The sequence below is a fragment of the Scleropages formosus genome, chromosome 9 (assembly GCF_900964775.1).
Source record: "Scleropages formosus chromosome 9, fSclFor1.1, whole genome shotgun sequence".
NCBI lineage: Eukaryota > Metazoa > Chordata > Actinopteri > Osteoglossiformes > Osteoglossidae > Scleropages > Scleropages formosus.
The window spans coordinates 13,069,013-13,079,963 of NC_041814.1; the positions used below are offsets into that span (position 1 = coordinate 13,069,013).

General features: G+C 44.8%; 1 protein-coding gene across 1 annotated transcript; it reads left to right on the plus strand.

Moving 5' to 3' along the window:
• Positions 1-557: 557 nt before the first annotated feature.
• On the plus strand, positions 558-9,495 carry LOC114911265 (myocilin-like). The gene is made up of 4 exons (XM_029254763.1): positions 558-1,302; positions 6,566-6,631; positions 6,852-6,956; positions 8,167-9,495. The coding sequence occupies exons 1-4, from the start codon at positions 840-842 to the stop codon at positions 8,946-8,948; spliced, it is 1,416 nt and encodes a 471-aa protein (XP_029110596.1). The 5' UTR covers positions 558-839; the 3' UTR covers positions 8,949-9,495.
• The last annotated feature ends 1,456 nt before the right edge of the window (positions 9,496-10,951 follow it).

Sequence of the window (10,951 nt, forward strand, 5' to 3'; positions counted from 1 at the left end):
TGGAAGAGCTGTTGAAAAAGCGCTGAATTGGAACGAGAGACAATTTGCGGCAGTGATCAGATGGTATGAATACAGTCGGGGAGCAGGCTATTGTACCTTTTATGGCAAAACTGTGGAAATTTCCCCCACTTCTGGATGCCCGTGACCACCCATGACTGCATATTCACTATACTACCCTCATGCAGGTTGCGTGGAAAGGGCGCATTTATAATATCCTTTTCCACCGCATCAACACAATTATTTGGATCTTTGCTTCTGTTTGCAGTAAATCAACAGACAAATCTGCCCGAACTCGCGCATCTGATGCACAAACATCCCGTGTTCACACAGTAACACCACGAAGCAAAGTTCCACACCTCCATGTGTTGTTTTTTTTTTTTTTTTGAAATACTTTCCTGGAATGTTCTTGTCGTTGGGGCAATACAAATACCCAAAACACAAAGCATCCCGCCTCTCCCCCTCTCGTCCACCCTCTCGCCCTTCCCTGCCTCCCTCCTCTCCAGACTGTATAAATATCTCATGTGCCGTCTGCCAAAGCCCAGAGACTGACCAGCGAGCACAGAGAGACAGAAGGAAGAGGTTTCATGTGCAGAGCAGGGAAATAGACAACAGGTAGAAGGGAGGAAGCTCAGGTGGAGATCTGACCAAAGCTGATCTTTGAGTAGAAAAGAGTGGTCTCTTACTCACCTGTTGAGTGACCGTGGTTAGAAGAACCAAGGTAGGGTGAGTGTGAAGAACAGCAGGTCTTGGGAAAGTTACGCTGACTACGGTGAGAGACCTGGTAAGGATCGATAGAGACACTTCCGAATCTGAGGCTAGTCCATTGTGAAGCCCCCAAGATGTGGCTCCAGGTAGCCATGTTTGTGACATGCTTAGCTCTGGGCACCCAGGGACAGGACAGAGCCACTTTGTTAAGGACAAACAACCGCGATGGCCGCTGTCAGTACACCTTCACTGTGGACAGTCCCCTGGAGGCCAGCTGCCCTGCACCTGCCGGGGGCCCAAAGCTGAGTGCACTCGAGTCACGTCTGGCCCTGCTGGAGGCCCAGGTGAGCCGTCTGGTGGCTGGACAGGCAGGAGCAGGAGCAGCCAGTGCAGGGCTGCAGGAGGCCTACAGCCAGGCCATGAGGGAGAAGGTCCAGCTCCAGCGAGACAAGGACAGGCTAGACAGATTGACGCAGGACCTGCAGAGGAGGCTCGAGGAGCTGCGTCAGGAGAACGAGAGGCTCCAGGCACGACCCTGCCCACCACACCTGCCTCCCACTGCTCCCTTGCGGGACAGCAATCAGAGACCCTCCAGTGGTGAGTACCTGGACTACAGTACCTCGGATGCACATCCACGTAGAGTTCTTGCTGTATTGGTCTAATTTGAATGACCGTCAGTCACTGAAGAAGCACATCAGGAATTTCATTTATAATAATCTTATTGAATTGTAAATAATGGAAGTCGTATACATGTACAGTATATATTGTTTATTACCCAGCTGCGTAAATGGGTGAATATTTGTAAATAGCTTAATAGCATAAGTTGCTTTAGCGAAAAGCATCGGCTAAATAAAAAAGTGCAAATGTAAATGCATTCCTAAGATGAAAGTTTTGTCTGTTGCAGCTTAAAATGTTTGCTGTACTATCCTAAGCAACTTAAAATAATTCATGAATATTTTTTACTGAGGGGGTGTGGTGGCGCAGTGGGTTGGACCGCAGTCCTGCTCTCCAGTGGGTCTGGGGTTCGAGTCCCGCTTGGGGTGCCTTGCGGCGGACTGGCGTCCCGTCCTGGGTGTGTCCCCTTCCCCCTCCGGCCTTACGCCCTGTGTTGCCGGGTAGGCTCCGGTTCCCCGCGACCCCGTATGGGACGAGCGGTTCTGAAAATGTGTGTGTGTGTGTGTGTATTTTTTACTGTCGAAATTCAGGGTGACAGTGGGGGTTTTGATCGAGGTTCTTTTTTTACAAGATGACAGCTCTCACTGCTGTGCCTTATCTATTTTATACACATCTCATATTTATTCATTTAAGTGATGCTTTTCATCAAAGCACTTTACAATATTAAGCTACCTACATCTGTTTACCAATTCATGCAGCTTGGTAATTTTTACTGGAGCAACATTTAGGGTACATACGTTGCTCGGGGATACTACAGCTGGAGGTGGGATTCAAACTGGAAACCTTTGCATCTAAAGTCAGCAGCTCTAACCTTTTTGCTATTAGCTGCTCTCTGTATTAAGTTATTGAATTAACGTTACTATAACATTAAATATGGTGCTGTTTGAAAGTATGTGAACCCCTTGCATCCTTTAGTCTTACCACAAAATCTTTATTTAATCGGAAGCAGTGTTGCGCATGTGACATAATCAGTGTGTAATTACCAGTTCCAAACTAAAAACTAATTCCTTGTAACGTGCTTTTCTTGAAAATAAGAGCCATTTCTGATCCCTTATATCGATACTGGCTGTCAGGCTAATTCTGCAATTTACATATCTGAAAAGTCCAAAATATTTGAGCCCAAAAAAACTTGTCTGTCACTGGGTACAAGCTCTCCGTAGTAGTTCAGACTAGTTGACCAGCTGAACACAACGTCACAGGGGTCTCTGTTGTTACATGTACTGAAAAAGGTATTCAATTTCTACACAAGCACACACACTGTCTAAAACCACTTGTCCCAAGCGGGGTCGCGGCAAGCCAGAGACTAACCCAGCAATACAGGGTACAGACCCAGGACGGGATGCCAGTCCGTCACAAGGCACTCCAAGCAGGACTCGAACCCCAGACCCTCCGGAGAGCAGAACTCGGTCAAACCTGCTGCACCGCTGCACCACTGCACCTCCCCTTCAATTTCTATGGCTATTGGTAAATTATCAGCTATGTAAAGTGTAATGTGTGAACACTGGGCAAGTTGCTTTGAAAGATACTGTCAGCGCTTTCTATCCAGAAGAAATATGGTCTCACACCTTTACAACTGGGATGTTCCCAAAGCTTACGCCTTCGTTGCCAGAGTGTGCAGAGTCAAGGGTCTCAGCTCAGGTTTCATGGCTCTTTCACAACCCTTTGCATGATATTTATTGCAGGGATAGTTAGGTGGGTATTTACGACAGGCTGATGGGACTTTCTTGGTTTCTGAATGAAAACCAAGGGAGACACTATGAGAATGTGTGAGAACCACCATCAACCTGAGCAGTGGTCTTTGGTAGCTCACTATGTGGATCGTGTTGTTACACAACAGTGGGAGAAGGTGCACGGAGCTCACTGGTTGTTTCACAATTCCTCCCTTAATGCTAAAACCTCCTTAGTGCTGTTCTCATAAGGGAGTTTATCCAATCCTGTTTCATATCTGTGGCATCTGTTTTCCTCATGTTAACACCTGCTTGGTATAAAGGGAAGGAAAAGTAAATCCAGGGGAAACCATTTTGTGGACTGATCTCAGTGTGAAAATAATGGAACATCCCCCCCTGGAGCTACTAGAAACCAGCTCAGGAGTCAAGGTAAAAGGAATGTGCTCTTTATTCAACAGGTACATGTCTTTTGCCAAAAGTCTTAACAAAAACACTTCAGACAGTACAAGTGGTACAGAACACCGGAGGATCGCCCTGGATCACTCCCAGCCCCCCTACCGCGCCCCACGGTTAAAGGACCACCCCCAGAACTCCCCAGAATTCCCCTCTTGACCACTGCGCATAAGCAGAACGACAACCAATCAGAATAACACACACACAACTATGTAGATACATGAACAGTAATATCAACTATTTACGCGAAGCTATTACAACTCCCTTCAGCGCCGTTACAATAAAATCCTCAGCAAAGTGACTTCACAGTTGAGCTAAATCACCAGCACGCTGTAGTTGACAGGACACATGAAAGGAAAAAAAGACAAAGCATAAGTCATTTGGAGAGAAGTGGTCCCTCTGTCCACTGGGAGGAAGGGAAAGCAGACATACTTTCTATTGGTAGTGATTACTGAAAAGCTGAAGTTCAGCCTGCTTGTTTCGCTAACTCGACCTTTTCTGCAGTGTCTTATCAAGAACAATTTTCTCTTTTCAGCTATAATTTGCCTCAGAATTTCGCTCCTTAAAGTAATAGAAGCCCTAGCGTTGCAGTTTGGTGAACCTCTGAAAGCACGCGTCTCTCCCTCTGCCGCAAGTTGCCTTATTTTGGGTTCCACGTTTCATTTTTCAGCGTAAAACTCAAGCATTTTAATAGCAATCAGTCAGAATTCTGCAAAATTGTAATATGACCTGAGAAATATAGTGAACTGCTAAAAAAAAAAAAAACAAGGATCAAAAAACAATGGTCATGTGACGTGATTCCGGCAACAAGCGAACAAACAGGCTGAGGCAGAACTTAATTTCTTCCAGGTGAATGGGCAAAAAAAACAAGCAAAACTATTCAACAGCAGTTTCCTTCTATCCCGACAGTCAGGTGAGGTTCCTTGCACTCCCTGTATTCTCATCCGCCGAGGGCCGCACCACTCCCCCGTCTGTGGACCAGACGGTGTTCGCCTCTGGTGAATAATGGCGCTGTCCTTTGAGAGGGTTTGAAGGAAGACGTTCTTCGTGGGGAACTGGCTGAGCTCCACCTGCTAGGGCGTCACCCATTGCAATCGTGTCCTTTTAACCCCAGTATATCAACCACAGGTGGGAATCAACAACTTCCAGATGCATAGAGAAAAATATTAGGAAGGAATAAAAGTAAATAACTGCATATAACTGGTGGCAGGTGAGCACACCAGAACATTAGTTCTTTTGTGGTGCTCCACCATTTAGGTCTAAGCTGTATACATGTTTCCTTTCTATAACAAAGGCTCCTTTTGTGAGAGCTCCAAGTTACAATAAAACCTCATTTGTACCCTAAAATTTTGCATAACCAACTATCAACTCAGACTTTTGAGAAACACCTTAGGAAAACAGAAATTTCAATTTCAATTCACAATCTCTACCTTGGTGACGCTGACCACTACACAAGGCGAGCGGACACTGCTCGCACAAGGGATGGCTTCTCCTGCGAATGGACGTTAGTTTTCAGATACCCAATGTGGAGATAGCGTGGTTATGAGTGATTACACTCTTTATGACTGTAATTAGTAGAAAATAGAAAAGCTAAATATAATACACACATACATCGGGGTCGTGGCGAGCCGGAGCCTAACCCAGCAACACAGGGCGCAAGGCTGGAGGAGGAGGGGGACACACCCAGGATGGGATGCCACTCCATTGCAAGGCACCCCAAGCAGGACTCAAACCCCAAACACACCAGAGAGTGGGATCCAGCCAAACCCGCTATGCAACCATGCCCCCCCGCCAAATACAATACACACACATACACATTTTCAGAACCGCTTGTCCTATACGGGGTCACGGGGAACCGGAGCCTACCCGGCAACACAGGGCGTAAGGCCGGAGGGGGAGGGGACACACCCAGGACAGGACGCCAGTCCGTTGCAAGGCACCCCAAGCGGGACTCGAATCCCAGACCCACCAGAGAGCAGGACTGTGGTCCAACCCACTGCGCCACCACACCCCCCTCCAAATATAATAACAAAAAAGAAAAAAGTAATTTATTATAAATTATGAGGGAAAATGGGACAGAGGAATGTATCATGCAAATGTATCACGCATAAAAGATTTTGAACATGAGGGCTTCAAGCCAGGACTTATAGGTTTACAGAATAGTTTCAATATTCTGGATATGGTTTTGGATGACACTTTCTCTTCGTTTTAAAAATAATGTAAGAATTTTGCATGAGAAAAATGTGTGAAAAAAATGGATGCAACTCTTGTGACTCAGGAGCATGTCCATGTTTCCCATTGAAAGTGATGGTGATGAAGCGTTCCTTTTACAAGAGTTCTCATTAGAAGCTCATCCCCAGAAAGGAATTATGTTTGTTATGGGAGCGAAGCCTGTGCTGGTGGCAAGGCAGAGAAAATGGCTCAGAAAAGAAGAGATGAGGTTTGGTTTGGTTTTTTCCAGTTGAACTGGGTGCGTCGAAGGCAGCTCAGCTTGTGATCATTGCACTAGACTCCGTGTGGAAGATGGGAGGGTTTAGTCTTTCAGGCTCCAGGGCGCCTGGGTATTCACTCAGGGGTGTTTATGTCCCACTGCCACATTCCTACTTGTCAATGGGCTGCCAGACCCTGCAGTATCTACCAGAGGACCAGGGCTGTGATTTCTTCATCCACCTGATTGTCACAACACAGCTAGTTTAGCAGTAACTAGAGAATGACCTGCACACAATGATTTACATTAAATTTATCCGTTTAGCAGACACTTTTCTCCAAAGCGACATACATCTCAGAGAGAAATAAATTGAGTGCATTACGTCAACTGAAGGCGAGATTTGGATGCAGACATGTGATTGTAGAATATATAAAAATAGCACTGAAACTCAGACTTACAATGTGCTACTTATGTATTTTTCCTTTATGTATTCCTGAGCAGCCAAACACAGACTGACTTGTGGATCTGTGCGACTTCAATGGATGGAGGAGATTCCTTCCTGCTTTTTGCTGTGCAGCACAGTTGCTCTGTCAGTTTTCTTTTCTCCGTCAGCTGTGATGTCTCTGTCTGCTCGCAGGGCCAAACGTCCCCTCCCACCTAGGGTCACGATCTCAAGGGCAGAGCGAGAGGACCAGTGTGAGAGGTGGGTTACCCATACCTGCAATCCCTTGACCACACAAACATGGTGCTAGCTTTGCCTGTGAGTTACCTTGATTCACCACTGAAGATCTTCAGCTTAAACTGATGGAAGAGGAACCAAAGTCCAGCCAGTCACTCCAAGTGCATCATGCTGTTTTTTTCCCCTTTGGTTTTCTTTGTGTATGCATGCATTTTTCCAATCTCCTCTCTCCCTCTTGCTGCAGACTCTGCCTGGCCACTCGGTAGTCCAGGTTTCCAGGAGCTGAAGGCAGAGGTGACGGAGCTCCCGGCTTCCCAGCTCAGCCAGGAGAGCGGAGAGAGTAGCACAGGTGGATATGTCTGTAATGCCCCGGAGCGTGCAAACACTACTGCCGTCCTCCCAAGATTTCAGTCACCCATCATGAGTGACTTTGCAGTTCATTTTAATAATGGTCTCTGCATGCCTGCAGGCTTGTATTGTATGTAATCCCTGCTTATTAGTTCCAGCATGAATGCTCACAATATTCTTTAATACTCCGCAGAAAAAGTTGCTGCCTCCGCAAGTACATGAAACAGCAGTGAACGAGAAACAATCTACAGTACTGTACATATCAGTGCTTTTCAACAAAGGTGCTATGGCACACTGGGGTGCCGCAAGATTGTTTGTAATTTGCCTTGTCTTGATCATCTGTAATTATCCTCATAATACATTTTTTCAGACCAATATTAACTAAACAGAGATGTTAATTTTCCTCAACAGATGCCCTTTCTTTTATACTGGTACACATATATATGATTAAAATAACGCAGACAAACATGACAGTTGCTTTAAATGAGTTTCTTTGTTTATTGTTGTTCGTCATCCAGTATGTGATTGGTCTGCATCAGCTGACGTGCTGAATCTCGTTATTGCTCATCAATACAGTACTAACCAACTGTTCTTGGGGAAACTCCTCCAACACAAAATGGACTAGGGGTGCCACAGAATAGAATATGTGAATTGAGGGTGCTATCACTAAAAAAGGTTAAAACCACTGGTATATTTGTATAGCCACAAGTCTCAACTGTTGCTATATTTGTAAATCTCATGTGCATTTGGCTCCAGGTGTGGTTCAACCCTTGGTATCAATCCAACAGAATTAGGGAGCAGTATGACTCTACTCTTAAGTCCTTCATGCCATGAGCAGTTGACTCTAAACCCTATCCTGCATGTTCCCAAAGCTGAAACCCTTTCCTCCCTCCCTCTGTCAGTATATTTTTGGAAATGGTAAACAAGTTCTGACAGTTCGCTTGGCTAGAGACTTTCGTGAGCCATACAGGGTTGTTTGAAGTGATTCGCCTTCAGCTTGTCTTCTCTCAGCTACTTTGTTTGCCCATTCTGAGTGTAGTTACTGTATGTCAGGAGGTTGGGTCCTTTGGGATTTGTTTCATTTTATGTCTTATAACATTTCAGTGTAACGTGCCATTTCTCAAACAGCAATAACATCCCTACAATAACACCTCCCTTCTTTCACATCCTCTCGGTCCAGCCTCCTTTTTCTTTCTGTGTTTGTTTTAAAGGCTGTGGGGAGCTGGTCTCTGTCGGGGAGCCGGTTTCTCACCGCAAGGCAGACAACATTGCCGGAAAGTATGGGGTATGGATGCAGGACCCAGAACCTGTGGCACCTTACGGTTCTACTATGATCTGGCGGATTGACACTGTCGGCACTGATGTTCGGCAGCTCTTTGGTTATGAGGATATGGATCAGCTGGCTCGTGGCTTTCCTACTAAGGTACTGCTCTTACCAGAGCCGATGGAGAGCACAGGTGCCGCACTGTACCGAGGCTCTCTGTATTACCAGCGCCGTCGCAGCCGTACTATGATGCGCTATGACCTGGCCACCGAGAGTGTGGCTGCCCGACGAGACTTGACCCATGCTGGCTTCCACGGTCAGTACCCATACTCCTGGGGCGGATACACTGATATTGACTTTGCTGTGGATGAGCAAGGCCTGTGGGTAATCTACAGCTCCAGCAAGGCTAAAGGAGCCATCGTCGTGTCCCAGCTGGATCCCAACAACCTAGAGGTGAAGAGAAGCTGGGAGACGAACATCCGCAAGGGCGCAGTGGCCAATGCTTTCATGATCTGTGGCCGTCTCTACACAGTGGCTAGCTACAGTTCCCCCAGTACAACCATCAACCACAGCTATGACACAGCAACTGGCAAGAGCAAGGCCATCGCCGTGCCATTCCAGAACCGTTACCGCTACAATAGTATGGTGGACTACAACCCTGCCCACAGGAAGCTCTACGCCTGGGACAATTTCCACATGGTGACCTACTCTGTGCGCCTGGCCAACTGAAAGAAACACCAAAAAATTTGTTTGTCATAAATACACTCAAAAACTGACACAGGACATCTTCTCTAACATTTTCTCTTCCTGACACTAATGACTTTTACTCAGCTGAAAGCGACTGACATCACTTACAATGTAGATTTAATCAGCCGTTACAGTAACCCAAATTCTCACTACACATGTTTTGGTGGCAAGTTTTTAAGATAATACTTGTATGAACTTAGTAATTGCAAGGCATACATTTCTGTGGGATGGCTTTTGCTGTGGCATAGTCTTCACCAGTGTTTAAGATTAATTATTTTTCTACTATGTTTATTGTTTATTTTTCAGAGTTTTCTTGTAAAATGCTGCTGGGATTGTTAAACTGAATTTTATCCACAAAAGAAAGTACTTGCATTTCGATCAGCTTAATAACTGGTTTAATTTAGCATTCATCTGTCCCATTTTTGATACCTTAACTGTGCATAAGAGATATACTGTATAAAAATATAAGCAACTCCCTCTCCTCCCTGTAAACTCTGGAAGAAGAGTAATAATTTTTAGAAAGGATTTTCATTTGCTGCTGTTCTTGTGTGTGTAAAACATGTACTAATTAATATTCAGTGTTTAAATAAATAATATATATACACTTGTCATTTGAATCACTTGTTTTATTAAGCATGAATTAAACTATTGAAATTCTTCAATAAATACAACCTTAACTTGTATTATCCAAGCCCAGCAACTTAAATCTTCTTTGTATAAGTTGAAACATAGAGGTTTTGTTTAATTTTTTTCTTATTTTTACTTTAAGACAGCTTTTTGTAAGAGTTTTTAGTCCATAATTTTTTAGCAGATGTTTGTCTTTATTTCATTCTAATCTGCTATTGTTATTACAGACAAACTGAGATAAAATTATTTTAGGAACTATCATCGGAAAGCATATTATACATTCTTGTTACTAAATCTTTGCAAAGATATTTTTTATTGTAATTAAACCCCAGCATAAATACACACACACAGACACTGACTGAAACTGCTTGTCCCAAACGGGGTCGCAGCGGGCCAAAGCCTAACCCGCCAACACGGGGCGCAAGGCTGGAGGGGGAGGGGACACACCCAGGGCGGGACGCCAGTCCGTCACAAGGCACCCGAAGTGGGACTCGAACCCCAGTCCCGCTGCGCCACCGTGCCCCCCAAAGCTTAAATAATTAATAATAAAATAAATAATAAATAATAAAACCACCCAGATCTGTATAATGATTCTTAGCCCCCTTAAGACTGGAAGGATCCAATATGAATGCAGAAAAAAATCTTCCAGATTGCATTTTCATCTCCAAATTAATGGGGGTGGAGCATGCTGGTTATGACAAAATGGAAATCAAAGAAAACAAGCCTGGGATATTTACACAACAGAAATCATTGTTCTCTTCCCAGACATCTGAACCAAAGTAGGAAGCTACACAGCCTAAAAACACTTCTACATTTCTAAAATAATGTCCAAAATAATAACCCAAAACTGGTTCTTACCTCATCTGTGGTCTAATTTATTTCTCACCTTCAGACTGTACAATTGAACAGTTGTTGGTAGTGGCTTAATAGTCATCAGTAGTCCTGTTTCGCAAGGACACTGAGTCACTTTTACACTAGTCCCAGTACCACTTATAAACCCCCAGATGATAGTTGCCACATCTCCTTGACCATAAGAATAAAAATGACGATGATCCATGTATTGATCAGACAGAAAAGATGGTTCTACCTGACATTCTTTGGATGGATCGATTGGACTTGATGCAGCCAGTAACTGCAGTCATCACTTCTAAGAAGCTCGGGCTCATCGGCTCCAGAAAACCAGGACAAGGTTTCAAGAGGGTCCCCCACACAATCTACTATGTGGTCTGCTTACTGTTACACTGCCAAAAAACATCCCACTGAATGAATAATGTGGGAAACATTGGATTATACACACACATTCGCTGAAGCCGCATGTCATAAGCAGGGTCACGGTGAGCTGGAGCCTAGCCTGGCGA